The sequence below is a fragment of the Mya arenaria genome, chromosome 15, assembly GCF_026914265.1.
Source record: "Mya arenaria isolate MELC-2E11 chromosome 15, ASM2691426v1".
Taxonomy (NCBI): domain Eukaryota; kingdom Metazoa; phylum Mollusca; class Bivalvia; order Myida; family Myidae; genus Mya; species Mya arenaria.
Window position 1 is genome coordinate 12,792,927 of NC_069136.1, and position 18,799 is coordinate 12,811,725.

An 18,799-nucleotide genomic window follows, 5' to 3' on the forward strand; every position below is an offset into this window, starting at 1 on the left:
TGGCATATTATACGATTAGACGCATGTTTGATGACCTGCATCACGTCTCTGCGGTCTCGACGGGGAATGTTTACACACCGAGCTCGACGTGATACATGTCACCTGAAAAACTTCCAATCATTAATATTCCCTATTTATCGCTCAAGGGCAAAGATTCAAAAATAACTTGTATGTAAAAAAAGCACCTGTTTTCTAGATTTTATTTAACTAAGGTGGTAAAACAAAACAAACCAACGCTCGGGCATTCGGAGCTTCTCGTCCATTTTTATCGAAAACAACCTCGGATGTATTAGTTGAATTAGTTCGTATTTTTTTACTTATATCATTAAATAAATGTAGTGTAATAGAGTTGTTTTCAATGATCTAAGTTTAAATCTTTTGTGGGCTCAGTTATTATATCTGGTTTTATTTTTTATATTTCACTGTTAAGACTTCTTAATTCCTCTGTAAATGCATGGGGTGTGTGGTAGGGACAATCCAAAATGCAGCCAAAATACGTACTTAGGAATTGAGGTTGTAATAATATTATGTCAGGAGGCTAAAATGGTTATTTAACTTCATGATTATGTAGACGATTAGGTATTTATACATGTGCGGTCTTGTTACACATATTGCATCTTTAGGAGGGTAGCTGTACGATGTTTTTCTATATGAGCAACATAGATAGAGTTTGGGCATTCGGACATAATTACAAATGAAATAATCATGAAAAAAGTGCTAAAAATAATGATTTTATTTTATGTACGTGTATATCGAATTCTTCCAAACTTCTTCCCTTTAAAGGTTTGTCATTGGGAATCAAATTCAGTATTTTCGTGATATTGGGACCTGGCTTTTCAAGTAAAGTTAATTAGTTGTTTCATAAATATCTATTTTCGCTACGATATTAAGTTCATTAAAAGAGCCAGAAAGCGTCATTATATATAGCATAACACCGAATCATAATCATGTCATCATTTTGTTACATAAACGCGACTATATACATGTCTATATCGAAAGCCTAACACAGTTTTCATAAGCCACAGTTTAACCTCTTGGTTTATATAAAGAAGACCTATGTATATAAAGAAGCCATATTTCTAGTTGAGGTAATGTGTTGGTCAATTCACCATGGCTTAGGAGATCATTGGATAGGATGATAGTCTTAGTCGAGTCTCTGAGGCTCCCTTGAGGATAATTCATTGAGACCGAACCGCTGACAGAGCTTGGTCGGTCTTCATCTCTCGATGTTAAACTTTCTACTTCTTCTTCTTTTTCTATTATTTTTTCGTTTGGTGGGGGTGTTGGGGGAAGGGAGTAGGCTAAGTTATTATCTCTGGTTTTATTCTGATATTTTCCTGTTAAGTGTTAAGACTTCTTAATTCCTCGGTAAAGTGCACGCGGGGATCGGTAAGGTCAAGCCAAGGGGGGGGGGGGAGGAGTAGGCAAAGTTATTATTATCTCTGGTTTTATTCCTGTATTTCACTGTTAAGACTTCTTAATTCCTCTGTAAAGTGCATGAGGGGTGCGGTAGGGTCAAACCATAATGCAGTCAATGTACGTTCTAAGGAATTGAGATTGTAATTATATTATGTCAAAAAGAATGAGCGATGTAATACCACACATTGCATCGTTTGGAGGGTATCTGAACGACCCTTTTCTTTATATAAGCCGCATCACACGAGTCGGACATAATTACAAATGAAATAAGCATTTATAAAAGAGGTAAAAAATAGTGATTTATTTTATGTATTTCAATTTCTTCCAAACTTTCTTCTTAAGGTTTGTCATTGTTGCAACATTTTCTCGACGATTTATGACCATTGTTTTACTCATGTTTCCATAGCAACCATGGAATTCGCCCCGACATTGACGACATTAATAGTCTGTGTTTAAAACGGTCCAATTTATTAAAATACAATAATATAAAAGATTCTTTGTCAAGAAATAATTTAATTTATCAGCTAGTTGTAACATGTATACGTTTATTTTGCACGTTATTTGAATAATGTCTTTTCCTTAACGACGTCATGTTGATGACGTAAAATTTAGTATTCAAAATGCGCAATACATGGTCTCACTTGTAATCACATATTTTCCGCAATATAAGTGATATCATCATGACTTTTTCAGAATTACTTCCTGAAATGACATTTATTCAAATACCCCAAAACATATGAATAACCAATATATGTCCGAAGTTCCAAAATTGCGCTATGTGACTCTTGTTTTGCGAGCCATGTTCGAGTGAATAAACATTTTGCAGTCGTTGAATCTCTTTACCTCAAAATACAACTGACCTTGAGTGTTGTGTGGCGACTGAAAAACGTCACCATGTACTTCGCCCAAAGTGTAGTTATCCATTATATATTCGATTGGGATCATTTAATGTTTCTTAGTGGGGGTTTAATGAATAGTTTTTATTTATCTTGAGTTATGAATGCTTGCTCGTTCTTAGTGAACGGAAGCATAAGAAATACGATTTAATCCTTATAATAACAGTTTTCTCTTTTTATATATTTAAGACATAAAAAATCAGGCAAAAGAAGTGGCTGAATTTGTGATTGGCGTCTGTCAAATTTACGGCCAACATTTGGATATAGTTTTTTATATGTCAATTGACTCCGCGCTTGTCTTATCGGATTGTAACAATAAAATGAACAATGACGTTATAATGCCGCGCATTTCATGTAAAATGAACTCCAATTTTCTCTCTTTATAAAAGACAAGTTTATTATTAGTGGTTGGATGCCCTGCAAAGTGGCATTGAAGCCGGGAGTGGCCATGTTCGTGAAGTATGACAACAATAGGATGGCTGAGAGTATCAAGTTCATTGCAGGTATTCGTCGATAATATTCGAGGAATGACGACCTAAGTATGACTTAATATGAGATATTATTGCCTATGTAGGTTTACCCCTCGACATGAATATGTTCTCTTTGGTACGACATATAACGAATCTCCACGAATTCACGTAAATCACTAAGAACCAAGAACGCACCGCTTGTCAAGACTCAAATCGTGGCCCTGTGACAATTGTATACTCAGCGAAATGGTACAAATGTAAAAAATATGTTGAATACGACATAAAGATCCACGACTTCAACTAAATTATAAAGAACTAAGAACTCATCGCTTTTCAAATCTAATGTCGAAGCAGTGTGACAGGTATATTACCGCCAAGAGCTTTAGCATATTTATGACACGACGTACGGCAGTGTCACGAAGTGGATAAAAGATAAAAACCGTCACCACAATTCAAATGATATGAAAAGTAATCTAAAATAAATGTTCTTATATTTCTTCCTTAATAGCATTCTGTATTGCCCGTTCAGCGTGGCTCAATGCACTAATAGAAAACTAAGCAAATTTAGCTTATTTGGCAGCGATCTGCTCTCTCTCTCTCTCTTATCGACTATTGCATGCCCTTCTAGACTGAGCCACGCACTGTGGAGATGTACGCACATACACAGTCACACGACAGTATCCAGATGAAATTAAGTGGACAAGTCTTTGGCAAATATTCAATAACGTTTCTTGTACGAATTTTGAATAATACTAAGTACAATTATTCACGTCGTTGAGAACCTACTATTAGGTGAGCTCAGATGGTAAAAACATGTGTATATGCTCTAGTTATAATGCAAATAGCATATAATAAACGCATCATTTATAAAGAAGAATGGAAAGAAACAGTTTCACAATATTTTCTTGTATGAGCTGATATAGCTGCAAAAGGAATGGAATTATACACACAATCACATTGTGAACTCTGTTTTCGATGTCAATTTTAAACTGAAAACTACATGGACAAGTCTAGCTGTCAAAAACACCCTGTTAAAACCTAGAGGCGCTGTGCAAGGGTCGAAGCGAACATGCAATAGATACACAAACAAATAAACGTATACATACCGAAACTCATGAATATTTTGGAAAAGGCATTTAAACAATCTTATTGATCTGAAATCCAACATGCAATAGAAACTGTATGGTCAAAATTTATATGAAAATCTACAGAAACAAGCGCAGTTAAACATAAACCCCGTTTAATGGCACAGGGTCAACGTCGAAGACATAAAATACAAAAACAAACAATCACAAATCAGACACATGGAACAACAGCACGAAACTCCACAAAACAACACAGTACATATAAACTATATACAAATAGGAGTGTTTATCAAGGATTGTTAGGAACCGCATTGGAACGGTCAGTAAAATGTAAATTTACCTGGGGCTTAAAAATGGTTGTGTGCACAACCTCACTCTTATCCCAACAATCCCGAATAAAGTAAAACACTTGAATGGTAAATCTTATCAATGTATGCATTAAACTCCGTTTTATGACACAGGGTCAATGCCAAAGGCATATAACAAATCTAGAAACCAAAAACGTATTATGATTGATACTGCTAAGTAGCCCACACCAAAATACAAACAGACAAAATAGCATCAATCAATACATTAACAAAATGTGCATATATTCCAAAATTATGAATCATTTGTGCGTCTGTGAACATTTTTGTTTCAACGGTCAACAAAATCCGCTATGGAGTTCAATCCATCAAGACTGTGGTTTTCTTAAATGCCAACTGCCGGACTTGCATTAGATTACATTTGTACCACTAAGACTCTGATGTTAAAAAATCGGCATATAGTGCTCACAGAAACAGCGATGAAAGATGAACAGACGTTTTCTCTTGATATGGATCGAAATGAGAAATCAATGTCGGCTTGCTTGATGGATGTAGCTAGGAGAACGATCGCTTTCTCCATTAATGGCTTAATGTAGGATCTGCTTTCTTATCCCCGTAAACACAGCCTTTTCTTGTAACTACATGTTTCATGCACTATATTTGAAGCCACCGTAAGCATGGTTTTAATTGTATTGAACTTGATTTATTCGCGTTTATGACTGATGCAGGCACAAAGATAAATAAAGTCTTCATGTATGTTTTAATACGTTTTTATGACTGTAATAGTGTGGGCTTGTGCATGAGTGTAAAAATATTTAAATCGCACGAACGTCTGTCTTATTATGTTTGCAAAATACAACACCAATAGCTTGTAAAGAATCGGTAACATTTTTTAAATTTTCTGCTTATAAGCACAGCCATGTGCTCTTGTCGTTCAGTTCAGACCCTAGTAACACAATTATACAAAATCGTAAGTAAGCATTCTCTCAAAGAGTTAGATAAAGGTTTTCGTCGATATTAAAAAAACATACATTGTACAGCGAAAAATGTAATTTAGTACAACTCATTCTTTTAGCAATTAATCAAGTACATTGATTAATTTTTAATTCTTTTCTTTATATTTTTACAAAAAGCTTTTCTCAAGACATTTAAGGAAAAAACACGCTTTTAGAAAGAGTAAAAACATACAAAATGTTCAATCATACCATGCTCTTATACGGAAAAATATGGTTAGACTGAGGTAAAGATTTAACTTCAGTAATTCTGTTATATTTGGGTCTGGTGGAACGATGATCATGTGATGCGCCAGGGTACTTACTGGATAATCCGATGAAATTATTTGTAATATTAGTGTTGACAAAGGAACTGTCTATAAGATTATGAATGCAATGTAAAGATTTAGAGAGGAAAGGGGCAGACAGTAGCTATTTGTTTCGGCAAAGGGCGGAGTTTGGTCCAAACTCGAAAAGAAACACCATTAAAAAGTGCAATTAACCAGCATATTGAAAGTCAAATTTACAACTTTTACACCAGGCTGTTGAAATATAGAACGGCAGAAAATAACATGCAGTGGCTGTCCCGGGGGCAAATAAATGGAAGTTTAGGGTGAAAGACATACAAACAAATCCAGTTTTTAATACAATGTAGATCTGAAGCTCAGTTTCGTATTATATGACCAAACATACCTATATTTTGATCAGTAGATACTGACGGTCGAAAGTATGTATGGCAAAAGGGATCCAGTTAGTTGGTCCAATTTAACATTGTCTAAATCTACAAGCTAGCAGACCAAATCTTTTCCGCTGACAGCCACAGAGGCCGTATAATTTTGGATTGGAGGTGTGTCCAACACAGTGATTGGAGGTGTGTCCGACACAGTGATTGGAGGTGTGTCCGACACAGTGTTTGGAGGTGTGTACGACACAGTGATTGGAGGTGTGTCCAACAGAGTGATTGGAGGTGTGTCAGACACAGTGATTGGAGGTGTGTACGACACAGTGATTGGAGGTGTGTCCGACACAGTGATTGGAGGTGTGTCCGACACAGTGATTGGAGGTGTGTCCGACACAGTGATTGGAGGTGTGTCCGACACAGTGATTGGAGGTGTGTCCGACACAGTGTTTGGAGGTGTGTCCGACACAGTGTTTGGTGGTGTGTCCGACACAGTGATTGGAGGTGTGTCCGACACAGTGATTGGAGTTATGTCCGACACAGTGATGGGGGGGGGGGGGTGTCCGACACAGTGATTGGAAGTTTGTACGACACAGTGATTGGAGGTGTGTCCGACACAGTGATTGGAGGTATGTTCGACACAGTGATTGGAGGTGTGTCCGACACAGTGTTTCTAATAAACAGTTTAGTAAAAATATCCAACTTAGCAACTAACTATTCAAATTTACCACATTTTAAGAGTTGACTTTAAGCAACGTAACAAAAACAGAATAATTAGTACTATTTGGGCGACCTTGTAGACATCATGGCGTAAATGAGATTTTCTGTATCCGACAATATGATTAAAACCTATATCAGACAAGATAATATACATATTTTCATCGTTTCAAGAAGTTGTTCCTTGCATAATATAGAGATTTATACTGTCAAAACGACAAAATGTAGATAGAGTGTGTCCACATCTAATGTCTCGAGATACATTATTAAGAACTATTTGCGCTTTGTACTGCGAGTTTCTTGTAGTATCGATTGTCAGTTTTCCGGCATTTTATTCTTCTCTTGTCCATCTTGCCTTAAGGTACGGCTGGTAATGAATTTCCCTAACCTAGTTGGTTTCGCTAGAACTGCCTTTTTGTGTGAACAAAAACCTCTTCAAATTAAATAATTAGCCAAGTCCCAATTATATCCATTTTTCGCGGCTACATATTGCGGACAAGTAATGAAGGTTTAACACTAGCAAACGGCGTGACTTGACGTGGAAAGTGTTTAAGGCCTTTCGCTGTTGTAAACGCCTATATAAATAATTCACCCTCAATGCAAAACTGGCGAGCAATGTAGGCGATACCTAGTGGCGAAAAGTGGCACATTTCACGCATCTATGTCTTCTTGTCGTCCCAAGAGGAATCGAAGATGAGGCATGAGGATGTATATCTTTCATCGATGAATATACGATGAGCATTATATACGACGGATGGAACAAATTGTTATATGTTGTTCTGTGAGAAATGACCGCTTTGGCACTAGGGTATTTCCTAAGCAATCAACCAAACGGCTTCCGTTGTATTGAGTGATGGAAAGTGAACATGCGGAGACGAGCGTTCTTGTTCTTTGAAGGAACAACTGTTTGCTTCAAAATGAATGATGTAATTGACTTTTGTTCGTATATACCGTAGTCATAAATTAAATATATTGGCATTTAAAGTATATTGTCTTAGCGTTGTAACAGTATACCAAAATGTGAAAAAAGCCCGTAATTATTTTACTTAACTTTTTAAAGGACGCATCTTTTATCTGTCGTTTGGTGTACACTCGTTTATATTACATTAAAATCTCATGATTAACAATATTCTTAGCTTGACCCTGTCCAAATCCCCCACCCAAACGTTATTTTTATATGAGGACAATCTGCGCACAAACAAATGTGGCCAAAAAATAAACGAACAGCAAGCTTTCTCGGTAGAAATAAAAAATGAAATTATGAAAATCAGTATGAGTTCTCAAATTGTATTCTGTCTGGCCTAATATCGATAATATTTTCGATGTGAATAATGGGCTTGACTTTTTGGCTTTCACTACTGGAATCGGCAAGGACATTTGAGCTAATTTTGGACTAGTAGCATAAAATGACGTTAAATTTGACTTGCTAATCTAGTTCATTCAGAAAAGCATCATATTTATTAACAGAAAGCATTAGTTAATTATTATATGTTAGAGTATGAAGTGATATTGTATGCAATAAGTGCTTTCAATAAAAACACTTACCCTAATTCAATATACACAGCAGGAAAAAACCTAGTCTAAAACCAAATATGATCTTGTTTCGCGATACAAATGACAAATGAACGACAAACAAACCGCACATGACATCCCATATCCCCATAGATCTCAATATAAATATTTATAAAAGTGTGGGTACAGCGTAGATAGGTCATTAAAACCGCAGGATTTTTTTCTGAGGGATTTAACCCACGAATACTAATTCATTTGTTTCCGGTACAGATAGAAATATCCGAACCGATGGCACGCGCGTAAGGGGGTAACGAGTCTTGCCGAGTTACCGGCCACGCAGCGTGGCCAAGGGTCTGATTTTTCGATCCGGACCGGTAAATCATGATTGATATTTTTCCTTGCTTACCTAAAAATATATAATTGTTGAATAACTTACGTGAGTATTTTACCAAAAAGCTCGTACGACTTCGATTATTGACGTCGTATGGCCTAGTAATTTTATATCACTGATTCCAAAACGTTCCTCCAAAAAGCGTTTAAACGATTTTCTATTTTCTTTTTTAATTAAAAAGTATTGCATACTTATGTATGTAATTGCGATTTATTGCAATGCCATTATGCTCTTTTCGTAAACCATACATTTAAATAAATAAGAAGTGTGCGTTGTTGCGCTTGACTCATCTTGGATCAGGTTGCGAGACTGGATTTTCCAGCATGGTTAAATTAACCGGCAATACCTAGGTCAAAGTAAGCCCAATTTTTAATGACTGGTCTGTATTTAGCTAATGTTAACTCTTAAAGACAATCATATCATTGAAAAGTGCAAACAAGAATAATAGAAACATGGGACAACTCATCATAAGTTTATACAATTGGTTCAGTTAAATGATTCGTCTTAGTAGTTCTACTAAAACTAGCATTAGTATTTATTTTAGATCAGAATAATGAACTGAAAAGCCATTGGGAATAAATATGTTCTGGGAGACAGATCATCGGGATGCACCAAAAAAATCCAAAATATGAAAATAACCGTCTTGGTTTGATTGCACAGCAGTATTACACTGTCAATATCCCCTTTCACCGGATTAATTGGTATAATAATAATAATAATAATAATAATAATATTATTATTATTATTATTATTATTATTATTATTATTATTAATAAAAACTTTATTTCATGAAAATAACACATTAAAGTGACACTCTTATTCAAAATCAATACATACACATTTATGACAAACATACATTTTGAGTGATAAACCTTAAACTACTAACTAAATAATGCATTTATGGAAAATATTGATTACTGATAACAATATTGTAACCGTGTATTTTATAGCTGAAAACGAAACATTATTAAATGATTGGTGAATGCTAAAAGATTTACTCTGTTCTACTATAGTTTCATAAGGTAGAAATACCGTGTTTTATACTCATTTCTTTCAAATTAAACTCGGTATCCTTCATAAGAACCATTGTTTTCGACATTCATTCATCCTTTTTGAGATATCAAAACAATATTATTAATTGTGGTAAATCTTATCTGGGAGTAAGAGTGCATCTTTAAGTTACACGAGTATATTCTTTGCAATGTGGTCTTCAATGGATTCTACAAACGTATTACTATACATTTCTCACTAAAACAATAACAAACACAACGACATTCAAACACAACATATACGCAATGCAATGTTCAAAATTATAAATGACAAGAATAAATCGCATTTAAGCAAACAATTTTTACAGACAGTCATTCACTGAAGTCATTGTTTTGTTATAAGGTGTTTTTTTAATTGTGTTTTAAATGCAAATAAAGATGATGATTCGCGAATAAAAAGCGGTATTTGATTCAATACAGATTTAGAAAAAATAAGTAAATGACTTTTTACCATAGTTAGTCTTATAGCAGAGGTATTTTAAATCATTATAGGTGGTAGACCGCAATGAGTAGTTTGTGTTATTGGTAAATGAAATAACTTCACTTAAGTATTCAGGCATGAGACTATGCAAAATCTTATAGATAATAAGTCCAACATTAAATTTACATCTATTGTCAAACGATAACCAGCCTAGCCTATTTACTTGAACAATGGACTGGATGACGTTTTAACAGGTTTTCTTAGAATTATTATTGCGGCTTTTTTCTGAATAATAGATATTTTACGTATGTGTATTATATATATTCAAGATTCACGAAGTCATGTTCAGGTTATCCGAAGGACCAGAAAACAAGTACAGTCGAACCGGTCGAACTCCCAGGGACCGGTCAAAATACTTAGAGACGTAACTTTACACGGGCACCGCAAGCACAAATTACTTATATAAATGTGCAGTGTGTTTATAAATACCTACACATGATCAAGGGGTTTTAGCTATCAATTACGCCCAATAACGATCGTAGAAACCTGATCGTTAAGTACACTTTTCCCACCATGTTTTCCATTTCCAGATTGTCGTGGACCATGTTCGTATGATGATCACACACAAGACGTTCCGTCTTCTAGTCCCTTTGCTAGTATTCTGTGGACTTCAACAGGCCTTTGTGTTCGCAGATTTTACACAGGTGAGCGGAAAATGAAAAACAGCGTAAAACGGCACTGGTATTTATGGCGCATGTTCAGGATAACATCGCCTAGTTCAAATATTGAATTTTAGATTGATGAATTATAAGCAAAATATATCCAGTATTTACCTTGCTGATTTTCACTAATTTACCAAATAAGTCTGTTAACAATTCGCTGCAATGTTGTTTTTAATTTAAATTTAGTTCGATTGTAATTTGAAGTAATTTACACTAACAAGAGGCTAAAGTAAGCTTTCCTGCTAAACGTAGGTAGGATCAGTACAACTGTTCTTCTTGGGAGAACATGCACTTGGTGAGGCTCAAACCATAAATTCCTTGACCTAATATCACAAAAAAAACTTAAATCAAACCTCAGTCTCAATCTCGACTCATTTGACCAAACTTCAAAAGTATTTCAAATTCGTATATGTTTTACTATCTTTAGAAGGGCATTCGCTCAATGGTCAAGATTCCAAAGAAAGAGAACTGTATAGCAAATAATGTACATTGTACCAGTAAAGAACTCATTAATTATACACAAAGTGTTGCCCTAAAATTAGTTTTCTTTGAAATATTGACAAAGGTTTTTATCAATACATTCTAGGACAAATCTTTTGAAAGGGGTGAGAACAATTTTTAATCCTACTATGCTTGTATGTGATAAAATTAGCTGAGATGGAGACTGGGAATTGACTTGAGTATTTTTGTGATATCGGGAACAGTTCTTGCTTATTTAATATAAACTAGAAGATATCACAGTACATGGATGTTTTCTCTATTTCTTTCGACAGATATTGTAAATATGTACCTCCATGCAAACATTGTAAAATTATGAAGGAACCGCTTTCCTTCCAGACTATTGGAGTTTGTCATCATTTAACATATTATTTATGTTCATATCAGGCATTTGAGCTTTATTCTAATGGACACGGTTCCCTTTTATGTCCTTTCAACATAACATCATTTAACTTCTATCAACATTTCAGCCGTTCATAGTAACACATTATGTGTTTGTGTTTCATTATTCTAATGGACATTGTGCCCTTTTATGTGCTTTCAGCATAGCATCAATTAACTTCTATCAACGTTTCAGCCGTTCGTTGTAGCATATGGTGTGTGTGTTTTCATATCAGGCGTTTATTGCAAATATTATCATGTGGATGAAAAATCTAATTAATATATAGGTAATAACAAAGTCAAAGACATGATAAAAAAAATCAAGGACTTTCTAATATATTTATCCTGTAATAGCCGTAAATCAGGCTGTGTTTAATCTAGGAGATTTTGTATCAGGTGTAAAAGTATATAAATTGAGCCACTGGGAACAAGCTCATTGCGTAGTTAAATGGTACCAAACAGCATACATCAACACTAATAATAATGCCAGTTACAGCGGTAACTAAACTCCCAGCATCAAAAAACCGAATAGACTATATAGAGGACACAGATGACAACAGACACAGGTCAGATAATATAACATTTGGGTTACGAAAGTTGAACAGTGGGTGAAAACTGGAACTATGATTAAGAACTGTCTCAAGTCCAAGTATAGACTCAGACTAAGAAATACACTGTTACTAAATTACAAAAAAATAATCTGTATTCCATTCATTTTACTTACGGTTATACACTACTGACACGTTTCTCTATACATTTCAATACAAACAGGAAACACCTCAGATTGAGAGTATGCCATTTCTAGCGTTTGACGTACATGTACCTGGTGCCCATCTTGGTCAGCCGGGATAACGGAACTGCTCTAATAACGCTTGACCACACAGTCATCTACGGAGCTTGCTCCGCTGTCCAGTGTCCGTATTACGGTCATTTTTGGTTTAGTTTTAGGCCGCTACGCTAAAACAAATTTGAAACATTTATAATCAACATTTCTATCAAAAGTGTCGCTAAATGAGTTTTTTGTTGTTGCGTTCTGACAAGATGATTATACTATATTATGATGATTATATGATGATTATACGTTAAACTAAGATGATTCACCCACTTTGACAGCTTTTAAACACGTACATCACACAGATACAAAGAAAATATCAATCTGAAGTAGCATTCCCAATTTTAAAAATAGAGAGGGTATCCTAGACCACATCCTGGTACTTAGCATTAAGTCATAACGTACCTTAATATCAAATATATCTCAATAGTTCGTGGAGCAATTTACGTGAATGCCCAAATATATCCAAAACAATATAGAGAAGGATAAATATTGAAACGATATTATAACACAAAACGACAATACACTTGCGGTTTAATTCTGTAATGTTATAAACGTATATTCATACATATATCTTTGTTTGTAAAACTAATTCCCTAGCGCGCATTTTTAAATCACTGTTAAAATTACAAATATTATCATACTTTTTCCTATGCCTAATAAGACACGCAAACCCTTGGTCAGCTCTGTTTGTAAAGCCGTACGGGGTAAAGCTCTCAGCGGACATTTACGCAACTTGGAATTTACTTTTTTTGTAATTTCATTTAAACCACACTTCTTTCAGGCGTTTGTTTCCTGCACGATTGGCGAGGAGTACATAGGGTACTGTATGATCATCTTGGGACTTGCAAACATCGTCAGTGCCATACTGGTTGCCTTGTGTGCAAACCTTATTCCTCGAGAGGTCGTGTTTGGTATTGGAGGAATACTGCACATGGGACTAATGATCGGCCTTCTTATCTGGATTCCAGACAAGAAACTGTCCATATTCTTTTTAATGGCAGCTTCTTGGGGCGTATGCGATGCTGTGTGGCAGACGCAATGCAACAGTAAGTATTATGAGAGCTTGGACGATGATCTCATTTCTTTAACTTTTTATGGCAATATGCTTCTGATCAGTCTGGTCAAGCTTTGTTATGTTCATTGTCCCTATAGGCACATCCATCTACAAATTGAATAATTTTGATGTAATATCTTCTGTCGAAAATTAAGAACATTTGGTTGGGCATGTCCTCGGCTACATTTGGATTTTATATAAAAACGGCGTCATGAGTAGTTTCTGAATGCTACTCCTTGGTTTCTGAACAGCAGTACGCACAGATGAACACCTGAATTGAAAACAACCTCGGGTGTATGTCGGTGAATCAGCAAAAGTCTTCTATATTTTAACTAAGTTCAACTTTATTCCCAGCGAAGTGTATAAATAATTAACTTCTAAATTGATATTGCTACGCCATGTTCATCATTTGAAGTTAAGTTTGTATTGTAACTTTGAAAGCAGCTTATTTCTATAAAAAAACAAACTTTAATGTCATATTGCATAAATGTGTGTATATGAAAAAAATCATTTGAAAACGTATATAGCTGAAATCCAGCTTTTTGTCGTATGTGGTAGCTTGGACCATCTTTGCTTGTCAAGAGGGATCACTGCGATAATATGTGTATGGATAACACCATTACCGTTGTCTCCCTTTTTCTAGATTAATGGTCTGGTTTAACTTACTCAAATTTTGTCTAGAAATTGTATTTTTGGTATAACGCCGGCGTAGTTCCAATAGACACGATAACGTTCAAATCTGCAATAAATACAGAAAAGTGAGAGATTATAGGCTTTTTTTATATTCCGTAACGGTCTAGGGTAACTGAACGTATTTTTCTCAAAAAATATAATGCCTACTTTTGGAAAACGGTCGCAAATAGTTAAGTGCATGATAAAGACAATTTTGATAATGATAAGTATCCAGATATACTCCAAAATACACCATTTGCAGGAAGAATAAATAAAGCACGGGGAGAATTTCCCTAGACCATTTTTCCCCGTAATGCATCTGAAAACACTTATATTACAACAATTGTAGCCTTTGATACCGAAATTGCCACAAAAAAAAACTATACGTATAAAAAAGATTCTAGTATTATGCGACTGAGACAAACTGAGAAATCTTTACGCACATTCCGTTTCATTCGGCATTAAATAGCTATACTCACTAATCGAAACAGTTCGAAAACATGTCAACTCTTTAAGCGCTTTGATTTTAATTGTTTGTGTATAATATGCATTTAGTAATGGTTAAAGGTTGTTAGTATGTACTTACACATATAAATAAATGGTTTGATGTAACACAAAAACTGATTATCGGATAAAACGAATTGTTATAATTTAATTTAAAACATTTGTGTTTCATAGGCCAAATGAGCATTTAATAGCATCTTCAATACGATCAATGTTTTTTTTCCTGGTTTTATCGAGTTTGCCGGTATAATTCCCGGGAAATAAACCTGTCCGAATCCGATGATCCAGATTCTCTTTTTGACGGATAGTATCTAGATCCCTGACAGCGGCCAAAATGTAAACACAGATATTAACATATCAATTTTGATTGAGTACGCGCTAACTTTGAAACTTAATCTGCTTTTTGTATTTCTTTTTTTATATTTCGTGACTCGTCGAGCCTTAAAATAACTGACTTTTCTTTCCATACCAACGCATGTGGGCATTTAAAGCTGCACTCTCACAGATATTACGTTTTGACAACTTTTTTTACTTTTTTGTCATGGAACGAGCCATTTTTTGTGAAATGCATGGAGACCAATGATATAAGACTGCTGACAAAAAAATCAGTTCGCAGGTTTTCATATTTGTGTTCAAAAACTGATGTTTTATGCATTTTTCTTAAAGCGTTAGTAACGGTATAGTATCCGAACGGAAATATGAAAAACTGCGATCAGATTTTTTGTCATCAATTTTATATCACTGGGTTTTTATCCAGATATTTACGCGAAAGGTGACTCATTCCAAGACAAAAAATAAAAACAGTTGTCACATTAGTAAATCTATGATAGTGCAGATTTAATGAGAAATAATTTTCAAATTTCAAACGCAATACCGCTATTTCATTTGCGAACAAAGAATGGCAAACTGTTAACTTATTTACTACAACATGTTTTGTTTTATTTCCCAGCCCTAATCTGCATCACCTGCCCCGACGACACAGACATGGCGTTCGCTAACTACCGGTTGTTACAGAGCTTTGGACTGGCAATGGGCTTCGTGGGTGGGACGTTCATGACGGTCTCCTTCAAACTCTACATCCTCATGATACTACTCGTGGTTGCCATTATGTTTTACGTCCTGGCCGAGTATCGCTTAAAACAGGTGGACGCAGATATATTTGAAGGTCAAATAGAGGTCAACTAAAGAACTGTACATGTTTGTACCTCAAACCGAGGTCGACTAACTCTCACTTCTTGTTCGTTGTTCATTCAAAAATTACTTACTCACTCTATGTGTTTGTGTTTTAAATAAGAGTTGATTTGTGCGCGTAAGTGCGCCTTAGTGAATCGAAGGATAAATAGCTCACTGCTTGTATGAAGCAATGTTGAACGAATGTGAATACATACAGTGCAAGAGCTTAGACGTTCAGATTGAGATGAACTTAGGCATTGATTAATACACTGAATTGAATAAGTATGTGCATGTAATGATCTTAGACTTGTTATGAGTTTAAAGATATTGTTATATAGGAGAATTGGGCGCATGTTTTTGTGTGTTCATGTCGGAGAAAAGCATATTAGCAATCAACCAAACGCAATAAAAGAGCTAGCTAGACTTCCCTCATGTCTTAATCAATTTGGAGCACAATTCTTGCAAAAATTTTACATCAAAGATTTAGAATCAGATATTGTAAGTGATCATTAAAGTATTTTTATTACAGTTAATATGTTTGAGGTTCGTTTAAGAATAAATACAGACATTTGCGAGAAAATACGACATATTGGACAGTAGCTTGGTGAAAAAGATTCACACCTCTTGTTATATTTTCACTATTTGATACAAACATTATAGTGGTTATATTATAGACTGGTACTGTAGACCGCGACATACTGTTAAAAGCTATTAGATAAGATATTTTGTTCCTTTCTTTAATAACACCTCCAGTACTGCACAGCAGGACACTCAGATCTGAGATCTGATAGACAGCAGATTGCAATAAAGATAACAATCAAAACACAGAAGTTGTAAACGGAATTGGGAGGGGCACTTATAGAAGGCTAAACCTAGATCTTAAACTAGTTGTCACTGTCACTGCGTACCTTTGGTCAAGATTCTTGGCAAAATAGCGTTTCTTTAGTTTACTGATGAATATGTATTTTCATGTTTATATAAAAGTGCATCGATTCTCATAAAAAAGTGTTTGATAGTAAAACAAGACATATGTAATATATGCATTACCTTTTATTTAACTCGGTGCATGTATATTTTGAGCTTACTTCGTTAGTGATTAACTGTTTTCTTGACCGGTCAAGACGGTACTAGTACCCCAATGTTTATTAATAAACCCTGATGCATAACTCGGTTTGTTGTTGACCTGATGTATGTTGTTTTGTTTGTCACGTCCTCGTCTAAATTTGCTATCCAGCCACCGTCAGTTGATTTTGAAAGGTTGAGGAGCAAACAAAGATTATGATTTAAACAATATCTTAATGGTTCGAAAGTTTGCGATATCATAAAACAGTATTTAATAAGACATAATTGTATCATATTTGAGCAAACAAGGACGAGTAATGAATATGATTACACCAATATATAGATGGTTCGTGAATGTGTTGGATAAGAGAAAAACGTATATGGTAAGAAAATGATTGTACTATGCTGGATATTCGATCATTCATTAATGTGCTCATCACTTCAGTAACCAACGCACGGCGCACGGTACTTATTGAAAGCGCAAGGCGCACGGTACTTATTGAACGCGCATGGTACTTATTGAACGCACACGGTACTTATTGAACGCGTACGGCACACGGTACTTATTGAACGCGCACGGTACTTATTGAAAGCGCAGTGTACATATTGAACGCGCACGGTACTTTTGAATGTACACGGTACCTATTGAACTCGCACGGAACTTATTGAAAGCGCACAGTACTTATTGAAAGCGCACGGTACTTATTAAACGCGCACGGTACTTATTGAACGCACACGGTACATATTGAACGCGCACGGTACTTATTGAACGCGCACGGTACTTATTGAACGCGCACGGTACTTATTGAACGCGCACGGTACTTATTGAACTCGCACGGTACTTATTGAACGCGCACTGTACTTATTGAACGCACACGGTACTTATTGAACGCGCAAGGTACTTACTGGACACGCGCGGTACTTATTGAAAGCGCACGGTACTTATTGAACGCACACGGTACTTATTGAACGCGCACGGTACTACTGAACGCGCACGGTACTTATTGAACGCGCATGGTACTTATTGAACTCGCACGGTACTTGTTGAACGCGCACGGTACTTATTAAACTCGCACGGTACTTATTGAACGCGCACTGTACTTATTGAACGCACACGGTACTTATTGAACGCGCACGGTACTTATTGAACGCACGGCGCACGGTACTTATTGAACGCGCTCGACGCACGGTTCTTATTGAACGCAACGGCGAACGGTTCTTATTGAACGTGCCTGATGCTTATTATATGCGTACGGTACTTATTGGACGCGCACGATATTTATTGAACGCGCACGGTACTTATTGAACGCACACGAAACTTATTGAACGCGCACGGTACTTATTGAACGCGCACGGTACTTATTGAACGTGCATGGCACTTATTGAACTCGTGCGATACTTATTGAACGTGCACGTTGCTTATTGTATGCGCACGGTACTAATTGAACATTGAACGCGCACGGTACTTATTGAACGCGCACGGTACTTATTGAACGCGCACAAACTTATTGAACGCGCACGGTACTTATTGAACGCGCACGGTACTTATTGAACGCGCACGATACCTATTGAACTCGCACGGTACCTATTGAACGCGCAATGTATTTATTGAACGCACATGGTACTTATTGAACGCACATGGTACTTATTGAACGCGCACGGTTTTTATTGAACGCACAGGGCAGACGGTACTTATTGAACGCGCACAACGCACGGCGCACGGATCTTATTGAACGCGCACGACGCACGTTACTTATTGAACGTGCATTGTACTAATTGAAAGCTCACGGCTCATTGTACTTATTGAACGCGCACGGTGCACGATACTTATTGAACGCATACGGTACTCATTGAACGCGTACGGTACTTATTGAACGCACACTGTACTTATTGAACGTGCACTGTACTTATTGAACGCACATGGTACTTATTGAGCGCGCACGGTACTTACTAAAAGCTCAC

At 36.0% G+C, this 18,799-nt stretch overlaps 1 protein-coding gene across 1 annotated transcript in view; it reads left to right on the forward strand.

Annotated features, from left to right (window-relative positions):
* LOC128219115 (protein unc-93 homolog A-like) overlaps positions 1 to 16,890 on the forward strand; it is a 32,478-nt gene extending 15,588 nt beyond the window's left edge. Inside the window, exons 3-5 of the mRNA XM_052926937.1 lie at positions 10,527 to 10,640; positions 13,154 to 13,418; positions 15,552 to 16,890. Of these exons, the coding sequence (XP_052782897.1) occupies positions 10,527 to 10,640; positions 13,154 to 13,418; positions 15,552 to 15,787 (615 nt within the window). The 3' untranslated portion in view covers positions 15,788 to 16,890. The remainder of the gene's footprint in view (positions 1 to 10,526; positions 10,641 to 13,153; positions 13,419 to 15,551) is intronic.
* Positions 16,891 to 18,799: the final 1,909 nt, after the last annotated feature.